Raw genomic sequence first — 19,116 nt, 5'->3', positions numbered from 1 at the left:
ACCATCGTGAAAAAAAATAAAAATTCCAAAAAAATTTCAAAAGGCTATTTTTTATGAGAAACATGCAGAAATGATAAAATGATGAAAAAACGTTTTTCAAAAATGTTCATCTTAATTTTCCAACATCTGACCCAAAAAATGGTTTTGTCAAAAGATTCCCCCCAAAGAATTTCCAAAACAATTTCAAAATTCTATATTTTGATGAGAAACATACAGAAAAGATAAAATTGTGAAAAAACTTGTTTTGAAAATTTTTCATCAAAATTTTTCAACATCTGACCATAAAAATGCTTTTGCTAAAAAAAAAAAATTAAAAAATAAATAAATTTCCCAAAAAATCCAAACGCAATATTTTCATGAGAAATGTGCAGAATAGATAAAATTGTGAAAAACATTTTTTCAAAAATTTTTATCAAAGTCCCAAAAATGTTTGGGGAATTTTTTTTTTTTTTCAAAATGCTCTAATTTGATGAGAAACATGCAGAAAAGATCACATTTTGAAAAAAATTCAAAATTAGGATTTTGCCAAAAAGTTCCCCTTTTTTATCTCTCAAAATGCTCTAATTTGGTGAGAAATGTGCAAACAAGATTTAAAAAAGGAAAATAGTTTTTGAAAACAGTTTTCATCATAATTTTTTATCATCTGACCAAAATTTCCATAAAACATTTTTTGTCAAAATGCTATGATAGTATGAGAAACATGTAGACAAGATAAAATGAAAAAGAAAATTGCCAATAAAATGCCTTTTTTTTTGCATATGCACTGAAAACTGAAGAAACTAGAGATTTGTTTAATGATGTATTAACATGTGAATTACAGATCAAAGAATATTAAATAAGATGAACATAGAAAAATATGCTTCCAGTGGACTCACCACCTGCAGGCAGGTTCAGGGGGGTTGGTACGGTGCAGTGTGATTTGGGTGGCAGTCGTGGAGACTGCTGCCCCCGTGACCCGGTAACGGATAAGCGGATGAAAATGGATGGATAGAAAAATATGAACTCCACAATACAACAAGCTGAAAAAAATAAAATAACACAGTGAACTAGTTTACAATCCTTTTTTTGCCTCAAAATACACTGCTATCTTCCTTCCTTTCTAGTGGTTCAAATATAGAAAAAAAAATTAGTTGTACGTCAACAATTAGACAGTAATATACTATTTTTTATTATAATCATATCATAATGATTTATGATTATGATTATTAAAGAAAAAGAAAAACAATCTGTAGTTAATTCCATTCAGTTTATCTAATTACACTACTATTGTATCACATTATACTTATATATAAACTTATATATAACCATACATTGATCTTGAACAGCAGAATATACACAACCCATTGGCCTACATGTGATTGAAAACAATAAAAGATTGACAAATACTTTGACAAATATGTACAATGTCTATATTTGTACTATTTAAATGTGTTTTATTTATAGGATAAAATTGATGTTTGGAATCTCTGTCAGAATAACAATAAAAAATCTCTGTATCTCTATCTCTGGAATCTCTCTTTCTATCTCTCTCTCTGTCTCTTATTATGACGTTGTACTAATCTCTCCTAGCCTCCTCAGCAATCCGTCTAGAGTCTCTTTGTTTTGGGATTTCTCCTCTAGCAGCTCATATCGCAGACTCGAGATGTCCTGTTTAATCTCTTTGAGTTCACCTGAAAAAACAGCAGGACACAACAGATTTATGCTGTGCCAAAAACAGACTCAGTATACGTTTCTGTGTCACTTTCTCTGTTGATTTTACCTTCAGTGATCTCGTCACTCTCTCTGTCAGCCTGTGCTTTGATGATGTACCGTTTGATGAGGCGTTTCATGATCTTCTGTCACCAAAAAAAGTGAAAAATATGTCACTTTTTCTTCATTCTCTGTCGAACAAAACTTAACAAAGGAGCTAGAAACAACAACTAAAAGAGTAAAAAAGACACACTTCTCCATACCTGGTACCTGGTGGAACTGTTGGAAGAACCATATCCTGAAATTTTGCTCACTCCAAGCTACAAGGGGAAGCCAAAGTCAGTTTCATTGAGTAAAAAAACTAACAATGTGCTTTTCCTATCCTTGAGATGGGGACTGTAATGTCACAGAAACACCACTCGAAGGTGCTGTGGCTCTGTTTGTGGAGCTCCATTAAGTTCATCATTATTTGACACAAGATAAATTCTTCACGTACAGCGCATGTATTAAGACTGTGTGGTACCTGGTTAAGCTGCGTCTCAGATTTCTCCTCACAGTGTCTGCCATGTATGAAGTGTAGAAGCAAAGACCTGGCACATGTGGCCAATCCCAGCATGGATTTGGGACTGGGCACTAGGTTAAAGGGCACAGGGAGCGTACGACCCTCTTCAAAGTAGGAGAACCATAATTTAGCTCGAGCAAACTTCCATTCAACATCAGCATCATTCTGAAGCAGAAATCACAAGGTTTTAAGTTTAAAACATGGAAAAAACCTACAATAAGTGGTTAAACACATACTTGTTATTAAATGTCAAAGATATAACAGCACTAACATAACACATAAAGTAGGCTAAACTATTGCTGGGTATTATCCAAAAGAAGCTACACATTTGCTCAAAAATAGCTTAAAGTTAATAGCTTAAAGGCAAAACAAAAATGCAAAAGATAACTACAAGTTGTCACAAAAAGAGAAAACAGATAGATAAAAGATAATTACATTCTTACCCATAAGCTTACCCGGGAAATGTCTTAAAAACGTTTTTTTTTTACCACAAAGCAGACCCTGACTCTACAAGCTGAATTAAGTTGCACCTTTAATCTAAAAATGCTACTACTACAAATAGTACTACTAATACTACTATGACTAGCACTTGTTGAACCAACCTCAATCTCCTGGAAGGAGCTGTTAATCATGGCAATAAGCATGTTGAGCAGCACTATCACCATGGTAACATTGTAGACACCGTATAGGACGTAGCCAATGTTCTCGATGAATTTGTGTCCATTGTTGATCACGACTGATCTGACCTCGGAGAGGCCAAATATAGCCCAGAACAACGTCTTGAAGCTTTCCTCTAGGCTGGCAGATGTGCAGAGACAGGAAGTGGAGAAAAAAAAAAGAGGGAGTTATTTTTGACTTAAGACAAACCATTCATCATCTTTAAGGAGATGTAGCTATTAATGCACTGTGGGAATACAATTTTTTGTGTTAAAGACCATTCTTGTTTTATTATTATTACAAAAGAAACACCACTGTTAAAATCTAGACAGACTTTCATAAGAAACATGTGAAACTCTCACGTGGTAAAGGCGTCGTTCTGCTTGGCCCCCAGGTAGTAGGAGTACAGGTTAAACATGCCAATCATGAACGCCAGGAAGACCAAGATGAAAATGACCATGAATTTGAAAATGTCCTTGACAGTTCTCCCTAAAGAGATCTGCAGCGGTCCAAAGCTCTCGTTGGCTGGGAGGATGTAGGCGATTCGAGAAAAGCTCAACACCACCGCCACTGCATACAGGCCCTCAGATACCAGCTGAGGGTCAGAGGGCAACCAGTGGATACGTGCTGTAAAAGTAGAGGACGAGAAAATCAGTAAAGGTCAACTAACTGATAAATAAAAAGATGCAAACATTAGCATGTGAACCATAGCATGTGAACATTATGACCATTTCCAGAAGTAACTTGACAAAATACTAATATTCAAAGCTGTATTTCTTTGCTTATTGATAGATATTTTCACATCTGTTAGGGTTTAAACCAGGGATTGTCAACCACTGGGCTGTGGGCAAATACTGGGTCATGGGTCATTTGGTACTGGACCACAGAGCAAAAATAAATAATGTATATGTTTTTATTTTAGTAATTATCAGTGGAAAAAAGTTGTTTTATTTTGAAAAAATATATTTACATTCTCTCCCAATTGCAAACACCTTTTGAACCATGTCAAGATGCTTGTCAAAATAAAAGTCTTTGGATAGTAACCTTCAAAAGAGAAAAAGGATAAAAAGTAGTATTTAAACTCTTACCTAAACTACTGGTTCATCAGGACTGGTGATTTTCATGTTTCATATACTGTTTGCGTTTTATTTGGCATTCAGTGTTCTACTTTTGTGCTCTGTAAATTAGATTTAATTGCTAAGAACTTTTTTCCAAGTCCAGATTACTACCTAATAAGGATACTAGAAAGGAGATGTAATCAGTGCAGCGTTATTACCCACTTTTGGGTCATGACCCACTGTTTTAGAAACACCAGTATAATAGTGGAGCTGTAAAGCACCCACTAAATGTGTCTATTAAAAGCTGGAATGGTATAAAGCAGGGAACTTGTGTCCTTGATGCGTCCCATAATCAACCCATATAACATTTTTATGTGGCCCATATATCGTATGAAATGATGATGATCTGGGCCACAGGAACACTACATGTCAACCAAACAGCAGCTAGTCCGTCAGACATGGCAGACACATTACTTTGAGCTCCACATATTTCTAGAATAAAGTCCACTGTAATTCATTAACTAATAATACTTAATTAGATAGTCCTGTGAGTTTTTTACTTAACGAGACATCGGAGACAGTAGGCCAGTAGGTGCCTGAGCATGCTCACCCAGTGTAAAGTAGTGTATCTCGGGCGGCAGTGTGACATTAATCAGTGTTGTGTAGTGTGTGTGTACATAGGTCTGGGCTAAGTCAGCGTGTCTCAGGGCGGAGAAACGGCAGCAGAATGAAGCCAGGAAGATGGCCAGCATCCCAAAGTCCAAGAAGTTCCAGGGTTCGACCAGATATTCGCCTGGTCCTTGACTCCAGATCTCCTTCACTTCAGCCCAAATCATACCTACAAAGGCATGAGGAAAAATACATTTATTCTGCTGTGAACTTGACCAGTGGCTCAAACTTGATGACATTCGTTAAAGGCATTTTTGTGACTTTTGTGGCTCACAAGATGAAAACAAAGAACAAGATGACAAACGTTAATGAACTAATGAATCCATTGTTATCATCAGAGGCTCACCCATGACCCACGAGATGATGAGGATCTCCATCCATGTGAAGGGTGTTGTAGTTGAACGATGAAGCAGCAGCGGGTCAGACTGGGGTTGAAGTTCTGGGTGCTGATGGTGGGTCATGTTTGCCAGCAGGGTGGTGCCTGCAAAACGGTCCGCGGCATTCAGAATCAGTAGGCCCAGGAAGATGGTGAAGGACGAGGCATGGGCCACGAACTTCATGAAGGGGCTTCGCATCACTTTCCCCACCTAAATGAGACAGAACACTACAGCACTTCAAAAAAACAAACACCCTGTGACAATAAGTATGTTGTAAGTGTCCTACTCTGCTGCACGGAGTGATCCAGTAAGCCACTGACAGACCAGGAAGTCCTATAGCCACAGCCAACACCACCAGCAGTTTGATAGCAGTGGTTTGTTGTCTGAGTTCAGGGAGATTCTCGTACCAAATACTGAGCAGCTGCTGCTGACAGTTAGGATGAGCTACAAACTGGAGAGGAGTAAAACAGAGACGTGCACTTTTTAGGGCCAAAAGGTGTAATATATTTAAAGACAGTCAGTCAGTAAAGTAAGTAAACCTCTTAGTTGTTTGATGCCTAACACCAGCCATTTTGGACTACCTTTGGCTCATACTGTATTTCATTTCTGTGTATACAAATCATGGGTTTGTTGTTTTAGTAATGGCGTCATTCTGGCTATGTAGCACGTAAATGTGTCTGTTATTGGACGAATAAGGAACTCCATTTTTTATTCTAAAATCCATGCTGGACATCTTTTAACAACGTGATTTATTGATTCATGTCATGTGAAAACAAACCTTTTTTAGCTCGTATTTGATGGCGAGTTTGAGCCTGGTGAGGCAGGGACGACTGGGCAAATCATAGCTGTCCTCAGAATAAATGTCTCCACTCAGTATGGCCTCCACCTCCTCTGTGCTACGACAAAGATCCAAAAGGCCCACCACGTAGTCCTTGCACTGGCTCGACAAATGGCAGTAGTCATTCTATGGGAGGAAATATTTGAAAATCGCCAGAACAAGAAAATAATAATGAATTACTTAAAAAAAGTAATCAACCTGCCAGATCGTACAGAATCTGTGTGCACAGGCAGAGAAAGAGACCCCGGACACCAGTGATCGTCTTTACTGTGATTTAACGACACTTCTACCGAGTGGCTGTCCAAGGAGTGCTGAAGTTTTTATGAGTTTGGCATCAAACTGTAGACTTCCTGAATAATATCTGTGCGCAGTTTATTTGGATTTCTTTTTCTCGCAAGTGGTAATGTGCAGCGCTCCTCGTAAATTCCCTTACCGTAGGCTGTTACAATTTGAACAAACCAACAATGTCAACAGTATCTTAAAAAAAAACTCAGCCTTTATATTGTTTCCTCTCTCACACCTCATAAAAATGTGCCTACTTTTAATGGTTGGCTGCAATGTGGGGTGTGTTTTGATGATGAGATGTACCAGGATGTGTAGCATTGTTCTGGATTATTCTGGATATGAATGTCTTGTGTTTTTATTATCGTCAGTTATGTTTATGAATATTTATACCTTAAATTCTTTCTCGATGTTGGCCAGCATGGCCAGTTCATTGCTGAGCTCCAGGGCGGCCAGCACTGGGTCTTCGTTGAAAAGGGAGAGGTAGGCAGGACTCGCTAGGCCTCTGTAGGCATTGATCCTGGAGCGAGAGTGGCTGAAGGAGTCAAACTGCTGCTGGTAGTGACAGGAGTCACAGTTGCAGAAATAGTCATGAGGAGGGTCGATCCGAGCTCCTTTACTCAGCAGGGTGTGAAGTATTTCGTACTCTTGGCAGTGAGCTGCCAGGATCACTGGAGTCACGTCGTGAGAGAATCTAAGGGTGAATGTAAACAAACCTTTAATGACACTTTTCCTTGAGTTTTTAAACTAAACCACTAAAGTTTTGGTGAATTAGATGCAGGTGTAGCCTAACACAGGAGATCACATGAGCCTCTTTGTAACAGCCCAGACACAGAGTATATTTTAATGGTCCTCTTGCTGCAGCTTACCTGGTCCCATCCTCGTCATAAGCGTAGAAATCATCCAGCATGTCAGCCTGAGCAGGGCTGGCTGTGAGACGATGGGCGTCTCTGAATGCAGGGTGACCCAACAAAGCCTCCGTGATACGAACGTAACCCTTACCTAGAACACAGACACAGAGGCAGACAGAGCTGGGCTGTGGAAGGTTCATAGTCATAGCATTTATGGAATTCCAGGGAATAATTCACGGTGGCCTTAGCTCCTCTGTTTTGCTGTGGTTGCCCAGAATTTGCAGCTGAGACTTATGATTATCACTCTGACAGATTTTGTTTCTCTTGTTGCTGTGTAATACGTTTGGTTTGGCAGGAACTTGTTTTCTTAGCACAAGGTGTAGCTCACAGGATTCTGGCTCTGCGGCACAACACCAAATAGAGCAGCAGACAAACGTTTGTGTCAGAGTCCAGAACTGTTTTCATTTGTGGACAATTAGTGGGATTAAAATCAGAGCTCCACGATGGGCCAAGAACAACTATGTCAATTTCTTACATATACAATCAGTGGTTCAGACATTAGTTTGAAACCCAGTAACAAACATGAATATATCTTACTGATGGCTAACAGCAGGGCGTCGCCCACTCTGGCCAAATCCTCCCTCACCAGCAGCAGCTCTGTCACCTCCAGATGCTCATTGGCTACGGCCAGCTGCAGGGCATTCTGGCCCATGTAGTCCACAGCGTTGACATTTAAATTGGGTACATGTAGCAACATGCGCCGCACCTCTGGTATGTTGCCATACTCGGCCGCCTCCAGGAATCGCTGCTCAACCTCAGTCAGGCTGATGGAAGGAGCTGAGAACATATACGCAGGTCCACGGAGGGCCTGGCGTCTCTTCACCGCACTGATACGAGCCAGGAGCTGTCGCTCTGAGCTGCTCTGGCTGAGAGAGGGACAGGGGACATAAACAGACAGGATATTATGTCCACATGATGGGTTGCGGGCCTGTACACATTTATAAATTCACATTTTAGTTACATGTTCTGGAATGTATCTCCACATCACAGTTTTAAGGAGATCACTTAGGGTTTTGTGCTACTGTATGAAAACAGATGTCGCCACAGCTTGAACCACCAGGTCCCAGTCCACATCTATGCAGAGCTGATGTTCTTTTAAGATCTTTAATAGGCAGTATGTATATTATATACTTTATGGTCTTTTATTCATTTAGTTTTAGATTTTTTTAAAACACGTCAAATAAAGTGCAAGCATTACCTTTTAAGTAGACATAACCAAAACAATTTGATTATTTCTTTAATATTTTTGTCATTTTAAGAATTTGTTATATGTTGATGTGATTTGAAAAGAAAACATCTAGCCACATAATTACGCATATAGCTACATGTGGGCACAGCATAAACCTTTAAAAATGTACATTAATGGACCAAAGGTGTCAAAAAAAACTTTTGAACATTTTAAAACAATTGTAAACTCAGGAACCAATGCAATATAAGCTTTACTTTTCATCTATTTTCATAAATACTTTGATGTTAGATTAATGATTGATTTTATGTTTATTTTAAGACAAATATTACGTTTAACGCAAAAGGTCAAATTTTGTGACCTTTATATAAGAAGCAGAACATTTTAGTGGCGTGTACAGTATGTCAAATTATTTTCTCTCTTTCATAGGAACAAAGTACAGAAAAAATCATCTGCCAGTCTACCTGGACTCATAAATGATTGACTTACTTGAGGCATCGTCCAGAGCAGCAGTTCTCCTCTCCAAACTCATCATACGTCAACAGGTTATCGCGGCTCCTGGCCCTGGGACCGTTAGCTCTAACCCCTGGCCGACTGTTCTGATAAACCGCCGAGGGTCTGTGGATCATCCTGGACGTGGTCACCGGTGTAAGGTCTGCTCCTGCTTCATATGAGGGAATAAACAAGTGTCTCAGGAATGACACAACTCTCCCTCTCTTTCTCTTCTTCTTCTTCTTCTTCATCTTCTCCCTCCCCCTATTTTTGTGTCCTTGAGAAAGAATGTGTCTTTATGGGTCCCACTACGGTTTTATTTACATGACAGGAACTTTACAGATGTGCAGGGCAGCTCAGTGTCATGACTCAACTCGATCAAGTCTAATCAGCATAACCTGAGTCAATTTACGTCGGCAGAATCTTCTCCAAATACTGTTGTCTGCCAATAGTTTGGATGCACAGGGCTGTAAAATGCTATTTTAAAGTGCAGTGTTTAGACTGCATTCAGTGATTTGGCAGTGTGTGTGTGTGTGTGTGTGTGTTGTACATGCATTTAGAAGTGACTGATAGGCTGATGAACAGCAGATGAGATTCCTCAGGGTTCACATTCCCAGGAGACCTTGCTTCCTGTGTGCGCTCCTACTCTCTGATCCTCATCCACTGTGGGAAAACAATGTCACGCTTTCTTGTGCACGTGCACATGCACACACACATATACACTAACAAATGAATTTACTTTTCAACTTATTCAGATTAAGTCAACATCAAGTCCTTCTGATCAACAAGTGTTCTGTTTTTTTGACGTGTTTTTTTCTCACCTGGGTATCACAGCATCATCTCAGCTATAGAAGAAAAGTTGCCTTTTAAGGCCCTGGCCGCTGACGACGTTTGTCTTTGAACATTTCCAGGTGTAACAGGATCGTATCGAGGTGAGAGGATGGCAGAGGGTGAAGGAGTTTAATCTGTGATGAATGTCAGCCGTGAGAGTTATTGTTAAGACTTCCTCCTGTGACTGGAACAGAGCAGAACAAAGATGTGGAGTAAACACTGTCAGCTCAAATGTACACACTCTCACCGAGGGCCACTGCGTGGGTGAGTGTACACTGTGTAACTGAATGGTTTGCATAGCTGTGTATGTTACTATAGATAGATTTGTTCAAAGGGGCCATTTTGGATCATTTCCAGAGCTGTGATTCAAACGCTGTAGCTATCCTTTTTGGCTAACTTTTAGCCGTTTCATTCATTTCTGGTATTATTTCTGGACTTATTTTACTTAATGTAAAATTCTGTTTTTCTGTATATATTTTATTTAACATGGCTTTCCCTGAAGTTATTTTCTCTTATCTTTGGCTAATAATTAGCTATTTACTTTCTTATTGTCATCTTTATGTTGTCAAATATTTAGATTTTTTGGTAAGTTGTATCAATTTTTACCTCTGTGACTTTAAGCAAATTCTTTAGGTTAATTTACTGTATTTATCTTTAGTTAATTTGTAGTTACTTTAAGTCAGTTTTCCCGTTTCTGGTTTGAATTTTAATTATAGTTTGTAAAATTAATCAACGTTTTAATGATAAATATGTAGAGCCCCAGTCGTAATAATAAAAAAAAAAAATCAAGTAAATTTGAGATATTTAAACGCTATTTTGGTAAAAGAGCGAATGCGAAACAGGCACAGATATTGTAGAGGAAGACTGCTGCCCTCTTGTGGGAAAAACTACAAACGACAAGAGGCATTGCTCTTGTTCAGGGATTTCCAAAATGTGGTAAGAGCAATGCGCAATACAGTACTTGCCGCTCATTAAACTCTACTTTTAGATTAAAGGGGCCCTTGTCTGAATCTAAGTTGATGAAAGTCAGACTTTAAGTGAAATATTTTATCACGTTTTATTAAAACGTTTGTGGTAATCAAAGATGCAGTGCAACTTTCATAGGACTGACTCCGATCTTGTCTCTTCCTAATGACAACTGTCAGTTGTTGGTTACAATCCTTCTGATCTTCATGGTGACAGATTTGATAGTGTGAGGGACACCGTTCTGTCTCCAGGTGTCCCACAGGATGTTGGTCCAGTGCCCATGACTTTGTTCTACGTTGTCGGGAGAACCATTGAGGTTTGCTAGACCACACTGGTTGAACCACCATCCAGTGTGATTGTACTGAGAGCTGCAGCTCTCCACCGTGCGATTTTCAATTGTGCAGAAAGGGTTGCAGCCGTCGTTGTCCACATCTGAAGCACTGAATGGAGCAGTGTCCTGATTCTGCTCCTGCTCGTAGCCACGAAACGCATCTCCTGCAGAGAAACGCATTTAAACAAATAACATCAGGTTATATCAAATCTGTGTAGGTATGGAAAATGGAAGGTGGGATTTTTCTGAAGTATGTTTGGACATTTCACATCTATTATGTCATACCTGCACTCCCTGCATATCGACCCAGGTGGATAGAGAAGAAGTCTGTTTCACTGTCCAGGTGGAAGTCATCGTACGAGGCATAAGCAGTGATGTCATTGTGGGAGGTCAAGGCTATGTGAAGCTGGAACCGAGTGTCCTTTTGGTTTACTATGTGAAATACCTTTTTCAGGCCCAACCAGTGTTCACCTACACACACACACACACACACACGAATGGAAAGAGTTGATCAGCCAAGTTTAGCACTGATATCTCGACTGTTTGTTTTTACTGTTTTTTGGCTTAAATGTGTTTATGGATGCCAGGTTTCGTATTATCTAGAGAAAACCATGGTGAGGCCCTGTCTAATGTTGTCAAATATTTGACCTTGTTGTACCCTCCCTCCCCCTGCAGGGGGCTCCCCCCACCCACTTTTAGGACCACCATTATGCGACAATGCCTGTACATACAATGCCAGAATCTGTGTGGTTTTTTAACCTGCAAGGTTTCCAAATCCATCAACGTAGTCAGACCAAGATCTTTTGAAGTCAGTGAGTCCATCATTTCTCCTCTGCATCACTGTCCACCCCCCTCCCATGTAGTCCATCTCACAGAAGACCTGGGGGACAGAGTCTGTGTTATACAGTCACTGGAGAATCACCAGTTAAATGTGAGAAAAAAATAAAGCCAAACTGAATGCAGGACTAACCCACCTCAAAGGAAGTGTCCATGTTCTCTGGGTGGACGATATAAATACCACTGGGAATCTTGGGGACAACTGACATGAGAGTGTCCTTGATGTCACTACAGTCCCTACCTTTAAAAACAAAAACATTGAATTATTCCATTAATTATTTGCAAAGTAACAAAAGGATGAAAAAAATAAAAAAAAATAACCAATCACCAAGTGTTGTTGGTGAGTGAATTACCGTGAGACTGTACTGGTTTCACTGAGTACATCTCAGTGTTGCTCCTCTGGACCTCTGAGCTGAGTGTTTGCACCTTGGTCATTAACTCTGTGACCTGAAAATGTGACAGTTGCGTTTGTACAGCGGCCAATCAGCAGCCTTGTCAGTGCAACAGGTGAAGCAGGCGTCATTTCCTCACCTGACTGCCGAGGATGTCCAGAGCTCTCTGCTGCTCCTCCATCACGTCTCTGATCAGTTTCCTGGTGCTGCGGCCAAACGCCAGCAGAGACTGCTGGAGCTGACCTGTCACGTACAGAGAGACAGACAGATGGTGACGGAAACCAACAAGTGAACCCAAGGAACGACACAAACAGAAAAGGGAATGTTACCGCAGACTGAATGTTTTTCATCTCGTAGCAGTTTGACAGTGATGTCACATGGAATGGAACATGTGTCCCGACCTCTGACCCCTCCAGCTGCTGTTGGCTCTTTGACAGGAGCCTCAGGGAAGTCCTCACTTACCTCTTCTGACTGTTTATAATGTGTGCTCTTCTCTGTGTCCTAAGAATGAGGAAGAGGGAAAATTAAATTAAAACTTCCAAATTTATACTGTATACAAAAAAAAAAAAACCTGATGTGATAGACTGGATATTTCCCTGGGGTGGTTATGATTTCAGTCATTGGTTTTAGTTATTTTCAACAGATTCTATTTAGAAGCAAATAGATGATAAAGGATGACTAGAGATGTTCATTGTAAGGGACTGTCCAACAGGAGCTCTGACTAAGATAGATAAAACCAACCTCCTCCAAACCCAAGTGGGAAGGTGGAGCCCCTGGGGGGCAAATAGCTATTGGCTAATGAAGTTAAATTAAAATACTTTCTTTTAAACCATAATGGAGAATTTTTTACACGGCTGAAGCTAGGAATATTGCGTCGCTGTGAGGCCTACCAAATCAGGGCGTTACAAAAAAGTTGTTGTTGGTAAAAGCTGCTGAAGCAGAGGATAAATTCCAACCCACCACAAGGTGTCCCTCGGCCAGGTGTTTTGGCTTGGTTTTGTCATCGATGTAAAGAGAGAGGCAAATAATCAATAATGAAACTAAGTGTCTTAAAATTCCAAGTCAAAAAAGGAGAAATAAAGACATTGTAATTATTATAATCTCATAGATGTTTGAGATTAATGCTGAAAACATTTTCACAAAAAAAAATCATACATGATACGTACGGTCGAAGAGAGCAGCTGTGGCAGAAGCAGCAGAAGGAGAGTTGTTGTCCACATCATGCCTGTTGTGTATCTCCTCCAGGATTGAGGAGGCTGAGCTCTGTCTCCGTCGTCACCAAGAGCCACTCCTTCATTTATTTATGCTCCACAGCGTTTGCCTTTTTCCCAATCACATGTCTATCCTCCCTGTCTTCTTATCTCCTCTTCGTCTTTGACCCCAATTGTCAAAGTTTACTTTCTCAGCTTCTCTGCTTCTGTTGCCTCCTTCTCTCCACCTCCATCACTCCCACTTTTCCCCTGTAAAATACCATGACGACATGTTCAGTAAGAGGAGTTAACGTTTGCAAATGTGCTATTGGTGTTAAAGGTCTGGATGTGTCTGGAAAGAAGCTGAGTTTGCTTATTCCACATTAGTGGTTTTTTTAAGTGATTACTCCCAGCCTTTGGCCCTATTGCTGGTTGTTTTACAGGTTATATCCTGCCACCAGCATGAGAAACAGATGTGGGGAGGCAAATGGGCTGATGGTGTTAAATGGTGGAACGCTTTCTCTCAGCTTGTGTCTCGCTGGGAGCTACAGCTGTAGGCAGATGGTTTCTGCTTCTTCATCTTCTTATATTTCCTGGCTCTCACGACACTCAACACTTTCTCTGTTTGACAACTGACTCACCCGTCTCCCGGTGGGTCAGACCAATTACTCCATTTAACTGGGCAGTTAAACGCTGAAGAAAGTGCACAGCGTTGAACAGCAAAAGCACATTCCAGTTGGCAGCCAGCTGGAGCCGTCCGGCTGGTTTCTTCCTTGGAAAACGTTTGCTGTAGGTGCCAAAGAAAAGATTAGCTGTTGTTCTGAACCTGTGTGAGTTTACAGCCATGACCAGAGAGAGGAATGTGAGAAGCCTGGTGCCACAGCCGTGGGGCCTCCACATCTGCCCCATGTTACATGCTCCAGTAAAGCTGCCTAATGTATAGGGGTGTCACTCTGAATACTTAGTTAAGAAAGTCTTAATCACATTCTCCTGACTCTTTGTCTCTCAAAGATCGAATGCATTAAAACAGAAAAATGTCTAATTTACTAGCTTCTACAAATAGCAATAGCCAAATCTTCATCTTAACGATAGCAACATCTGGTCACAAGTTTTTAACTAAACTGTACTGAAGAGGAGTTCTACATATTCAATATTTTTTGTAGTAATTAATTGCGCTGGAAAAGTCAACAATCACGTTTAAGTGAAAACAAATAACCAACAAAAATCTGCTCCATAACTTGAACTGTGTTTGATTACTACTGCAATCCCTTGGGTTCGTTCTGAAGTTACTTCATCAAATTTTAGTAAGGAACAAAACGGTTAAACAGTGCCATCTACAGCTCATTAGGGTTTATTGCAACGCTTGAGTATTATATTTTGCCAATTTAGTTGCATGAAGACAAATCGTTGTAGTATTTCCTACAACACATACATTTGTTAAAATTTCCAAATTACCTATATTTATTATTAATTTATTATTTTTAAGAAAAGGAAATAAAGACCATTTCAATCTTTTTATAGAGTGTTTTATGGAAATAGCTGAAATCAGTTCAACTATTCAGTCTGATTTTTATGACGGGCCACGGAATGGGTTTCTTTCAGGTTTTCTTATTTCTATAAAATATTTAAAATATTTTATCCATTCCATGAAATGGCTTACATTTATTTTATTTGTGAGTTTACACAGAGCCACTAAGAGTCCAGACAGTGGTCAGAAAAGATAAAAAATGCAGAACATACGATGAAGTCTATATTAATTTGAATATTCCATAATTTCCTTTTCTGTAAAGTTCTTACCATTGTATATGTAAATATTAGAGCTGCTTAATTAAATAAAGTTTAATTTAAACTTTAAATAATTTTACTAATACATATGTTGCGTGACACCATTTGCAATCCAATAATAATAATAATAAAGAACATAGCATTGTACAGTATGTATGACTTTTAAATGGTTTGTGGAGCTCTATATATTTTTACATCAATCAGTATCGCAGACCAGAGCTTATTAAGTGCCTTTTCATTTCTGTTATTCTTACAAAAATATTATATTCCTTTTTAGACTCAAAATAGTCTGGGAAATTAATATGGTTCATTCGATATTTTTTCATCTTTTGTGAAGACTTCTATGCTTAGTCTAGTCCATACTAGACCTAATTAACTAAAAAGATTGAATAATTGTGTAAGTAATTGGTTTCTGTTTAGGGATGTTCCTGTAGAACCCAACATTATTCTTTAATTCAATTTGCCAGCTGAGCTTCGGCTGATCATGAGCATGTTTTCCAGCAGAGGGCAGTGCACGGCGGCTGTGTGTGCACGGACAAACAGTCTTCGGTTGGGTTGGCCTCATCAGGGCGGATGTTTTCTCAGTGCAACTTTTCCCCACTCCCCCTCTCCAACCCTAACACTCAACCACTGCCGCCTCCCCCACCGCCCGACCTACACATCCAGGCCCAGAGATAAAACAACAACATTATCTTTCTACTTATCCCCAAAATTCTCTTCACTTTCATTTACCACAAGAATACCATGTCATTACCAATCTGAAATAATTCTCACTGACTTTTAAAAAAATAATTTACAGTCTGTGGTCTATTTTCTGTATTGTGATGTGTTAGCATGTTGTTCGTATTTCTTCCCTACAGGTGGTGCTATTAACACAGCTGTGACGCCTTGGTCTAAGAGTCAAGTGAGGTTAAGCAATTAATATTGGACAGAAAATGTTACGGGGGGGCCACATGTTGGTAGAGTGACCTGCCGCAAAAAGATCACAGGTTATTGTGCGTGTGCACGAGGGCGCGTGCCTGTGATTTTTTTCCAGGTACTCCAGTTTTCTCCCACAGCCCAATATCCTGCAGGAATGGTGTAAACCGGAAGCTCTTAATAGACTGTAGTTGTGAGTGAAGTGTGAATCTTTGTTGTGTCTATGTAATGGACTGGTGTAGTGTTCGGTGCGAATCCCGCCCTCGCTCGATGACTGCTGGGATTTGTTCTAATCCTTCCCTGTTCTAAGTGGGTCTAAAAGGGGTTAAGCGGTACGAACCGTTATTTATTGCACCCCCTGTCGGATATCAAAGGATTTGCGTGTGTACACAATATAGATTTTTTATTAACTTTTCTAAAATAAAATATTGTATAACAACAGAACTTGTTGTGCTTTTTAAACGACTAGTGGATTATTAAAAGTAATTAATTAGTCAGTTGTTGATGAGTAATTGATTAAAATATTTCAGCGCTAACGTATCTGTTTTATACAGTCGAGGACGTTTAATCAAGTAATGTTGTATGCGTCTGCGCGCGCGTGCATGTGCGTGTGCCCTCGCAGTGAAACACTTCCCCTGCAGCTGCGGCAGCTTTAAAGCCTTGGGCCCCGCCCCTCAGCACTATCACATGAATCTGGACTCAGTGGATGACGTGAAAAAGTTTGGAGTCTCTCAGCTCCAGACTGTACACACTCAGTGGCGTATTTACCTTTTAAATCACAGTTTTCCACAACTTTGTTAGGCGCTCGGGGCAAAGTGTGCATCCGAAAGTCACCGTTTTTCTGCTTGGGTTTCTTCTGCGGCTCTGATTTCCCTACTGCAGGAATACAGACAGAGACAGAGAGACAGACAGAGACAGAGAGACAACCGGAAGACGGTCTGGCTGCTTGAAGGTATGTGGGAGGAACAGAACGTGTTGCACACTCTGCACTAAGACTGTTTTTAAGTCCTTATGTTACCAGACCCGTTCCCCTTTGACGTTTTAAGCAGTGATAGTTTGTTATTTTCTGCTTTTCACATGTGACGAAACTTTATAAACTGTTAGTCGTTGAAACCGACGCACGGCGACACCGCAGCAGAACTGGGGTTGGGGTGTTAGGAGGGGGAGGGGAGTGTTTGGAGGGCAAACTAAAACTCCATAAACAAAACAAATCTCAGACTCGCCCTGGTGTTTTACTTAATCGTGTTTTGTTTGTTTAAGTGAAGATTTTATTTTTTATGTTTTTACTTACTGGCGCAGATTATTGTTCCAGACCTTGGCGACACCATGGACGCACACCGCGGCGCGCCCCCGGCCGGACAGCAGGTCGTGCACGTCCGCGGGGACTCGCAGACGGAGCTGGAGGCGCTCTTCAGCGCGGTGATGAACCCCAACAAAGCCGTCAGACAGCCGGCCTCTCTGCCCATGAGGATGAGGAAGCTGCCGGACTCTTTCTTCAGACAGCCGGATCCCCGTGGCCACTCCAGACAAGTACTGACCGATAACTTCCACCGCCACAGTGCAGCAGCTGCAGTAACACACATAAAAATAGATTAGACGTATCACTATAAAAGTACTAAAATAAACCGCAACATCGTTATTGTTTACACTTGTATTTCCTGTGGACTTACTGAGCATGGAGACCAATGATGAGAATAGGTCGATCCGCTCAGCGCTCTGTTAACGTTGCCTCCCGCTCCAATCGAATCCCGTTCTTTTCGACGTTGTGTCTGTGCTCCTACGTGACTTCTGTGGGTCTGTTTGTGAAAGAAAATTCAAAGGGTGATCTGTTGGTTGTGTTGTTTAAATTGCTTCTTGTATTCTCTAATGCAGTAGTCACACAGTAATATTAGGCATTTCTCACATGGCCAACATACAAAAAATAGTTTGGAGCTTCAGTAGTTCCATACTGGAACGTGGATCACAAACGTCAATCAAACTGCACCAGTGTTCTGTCGGATAAGTTTGTTTAACCAGAGCAGGCCAATCTTTGGATTAAGATTTGGCCCACATTGTGGATACCAGCTGTGGGCCGCTCATTGTTTTGCTCTCTCACTGTACTTTCTACTTTACCATCATTATCTATCTGATTATCTATCTATTATCTCTAAATAAAAATTTGTCTGATTGCCTAGCTGGTTTACAGTTCGAGAGCTAAGATTATAAATGGACCGTCACTTTTTCCAACCCCAACCTGGAAACAACCAGTTGTTTAGTACCTGTTGTGGTGTCACCTGGGTAGTAAAATTTGTTTATTTAAAAAAAAAACTACAGTGGAGTTTAGCCTGCTTTTAAATTTAACAAGTATAAATATAAAATAATACACATGCTCCTCTTACAAATACTTCAGTCAGTTTTGGCCAGTATTCCAAAATCATGTTTTGTGTTTTTACATTAAAATTTAAATTGTTCTCCTAAATGAAAAAAACTAGTAAAGCACAAATTAAAGTCAAATACATTTTACAAATATCATTAAAAACCAAATTCGATAACACACTGACTTGGCATTTTGGCAACAGCGGGGAGTAAAGAGTAAGCTCCCTTTTCCAGGAAGAAATCTCCAGCAGATCCAGCCTTGTTGTTCAGCTGTCTGCCCCTGGTACAGAATGAAAGGGGGGATAAAAGGGTGGAGCGGGGGCAGACGGACAACACTATAATCTAAGTCACAAAAGCTGTTAAAATGCCAGCAGCTCAGTTGTAGGAACCTTCATCCATACTGTATGAGCAAATGGGTAACAGTGATATTTGTTAAAACCTCTGATTGGTTGGATTTCCTCTCCTAAATCTGCTTCTTCCTGCTTCTTTGCACGTACTATATATCTCTTGTTAGTTTTTGTCAACTGTGACATGTGTGCTCCTCGTTTCTGGTCAGGCCAGTTCAGATGGAGGTGTGTGCGGCACCCTCACTCCCCATCACGTCCGCGCCCATTCCTCTCCAGCCTCCCTGCCCGTCAACTCCCTCTCCACTCAAACAGCAGATGTAGCAGCAACACCAATCATACCTGATGACGTGCCACTCCCCCACGGTTGGGAAATGGCCAAAACCTCAACCGGCCAGCGATACTTCCTCAAGTAAGAGGTTTTACCGTATCATTATGTGTGATCT

General features: G+C 40.4%; 3 protein-coding genes and 1 long non-coding RNA gene across 6 annotated transcripts in view; 2 read left to right on the top strand and 2 right to left on the bottom strand.

Annotated features, from left to right (window-relative positions):
- The window catches only part of LOC112488661 (uncharacterized), a 9,943-nt gene extending 178 nt beyond the window's left edge, over positions 1-9,765 (top strand). The window contains exons 2-3 of the long non-coding RNA XR_003052990.1: positions 8,659-8,882; positions 9,633-9,765. This is a non-coding gene — a long non-coding RNA (uncharacterized LOC112488661). The remainder of the gene's footprint in view (positions 1-8,658; positions 8,883-9,632) is intronic.
- Positions 746-9,684, bottom strand: trpc6a (transient receptor potential cation channel, subfamily C, member 6a). 2 transcript variants are annotated; one of them, XM_008332699.3, is made up of 15 exons: positions 9,543-9,684; positions 8,719-9,384; positions 7,581-7,909; positions 7,002-7,134; positions 6,526-6,826; positions 5,791-5,976; positions 5,299-5,463; positions 4,982-5,222; positions 4,577-4,804; positions 3,271-3,535; positions 2,854-3,049; positions 2,213-2,416; positions 1,953-2,009; positions 1,760-1,835; positions 746-1,670 (listed from the first exon to the last, which is right to left on the bottom strand). In XM_008332699.3, exons 2-15 carry the CDS (start codon positions 8,970-8,972, stop codon positions 1,543-1,545), a joined length of 2,763 nt encoding a protein of 920 aa, XP_008330921.1. In that variant the 5' UTR covers positions 8,973-9,384; positions 9,543-9,684; the 3' UTR covers positions 746-1,542. The 2 variants fall into 2 exon arrangements, with proteins under 2 accessions (XP_008330921.1, XP_024921725.1); XM_025065957.1 differs by having other exon boundaries at positions 8,719-8,890; positions 9,276-9,636.
- An 825-nt stretch (positions 9,766-10,590) lies between the features above and the next one.
- Positions 10,591-16,878, bottom strand: angptl5 (angiopoietin-like 5). Of its 2 annotated transcripts, XM_025065958.1 has the most exons (11): positions 16,740-16,878; positions 13,910-14,055; positions 13,245-13,538; positions 13,039-13,068; positions 12,408-12,579; positions 12,218-12,321; positions 12,040-12,133; positions 11,824-11,927; positions 11,609-11,729; positions 11,135-11,320; positions 10,591-11,013 (listed from the first exon to the last, which is right to left on the bottom strand). In XM_025065958.1, the coding sequence occupies exons 3-11, from the start codon at positions 13,299-13,301 to the stop codon at positions 10,694-10,696; spliced, it is 1,188 nt and encodes a 395-aa protein (XP_024921726.1). In that variant the 5' UTR covers positions 13,302-13,538; positions 13,910-14,055; positions 16,740-16,878; the 3' UTR covers positions 10,591-10,693. The 2 variants fall into 2 exon arrangements, with proteins under 2 accessions (XP_024921726.1, XP_008330923.1); XM_008332701.3 differs by lacking the exons at positions 13,039-13,068; positions 16,740-16,878.
- Positions 16,659-19,116, top strand: part of LOC103395116 (transcriptional coactivator YAP1-like) — a 5,366-nt gene continuing 2,908 nt past the window's right edge. The window contains exons 1-3 of the mRNA XM_025065840.1: positions 16,659-16,715; positions 17,271-17,501; positions 18,883-19,082. Of these exons, the coding sequence (XP_024921608.1) occupies positions 16,659-16,715; positions 17,271-17,501; positions 18,883-19,082 (488 nt within the window). The remainder of the gene's footprint in view (positions 16,716-17,270; positions 17,502-18,882; positions 19,083-19,116) is intronic.

The sequence above is a fragment of the Cynoglossus semilaevis genome, chromosome 19, assembly GCF_000523025.1.
Source record: "Cynoglossus semilaevis isolate Cse_v1.0 chromosome 19, Cse_v1.0, whole genome shotgun sequence".
NCBI lineage: Eukaryota > Metazoa > Chordata > Actinopteri > Pleuronectiformes > Cynoglossidae > Cynoglossus > Cynoglossus semilaevis.
This window is presented reverse-complemented; position numbering and strand designations above follow the sequence as displayed.

What these genes read in the sequence shown, in the direction of transcription:
- trpc6a (XM_008332699.3), bottom strand. Translation starts at nt 8,972, where the DNA reads ATGAAGAAGAAGAAGAAGAAGAGAAAGAGAGGGAGAGTTGTGTCATTC. An exon ending in GGATCACTCCGTGCAGCAGA is followed by an intron (nt 5,223 to 5,298) that starts GTAGGACACTTA and finishes TGTCTCATTTAG; the next exon opens with GTGGGGAAAGTGATGCGAAG. An exon ending in CTGAGACGCAGCTTAACCAG is followed by an intron (nt 2,010 to 2,212) that starts GTACCACACAGT and finishes TTCCCCTTGTAG; the next exon opens with CTTGGAGTGAGCAAAATTTC.
- angptl5 (XM_025065958.1), bottom strand. Translation starts at nt 13,301, where the DNA reads ATGATGTGGACAACAACTCTCCTTCTGCTGCTTCTGCCACAGCTGCTC. An exon ending in TGGCCGAGGGACACCTTGTG is followed by an intron (nt 12,580 to 13,038) that starts GTGGGTTGGAAT and finishes CCTCATTCTTAG; the next exon opens with GACACAGAGAAGAGCACACA. An exon ending in TGAAAAACATTCAGTCTGCG is followed by an intron (nt 12,322 to 12,407) that starts GTAACATTCCCT and finishes TGTACGTGACAG; the next exon opens with GTCAGCTCCAGCAGTCTCTG.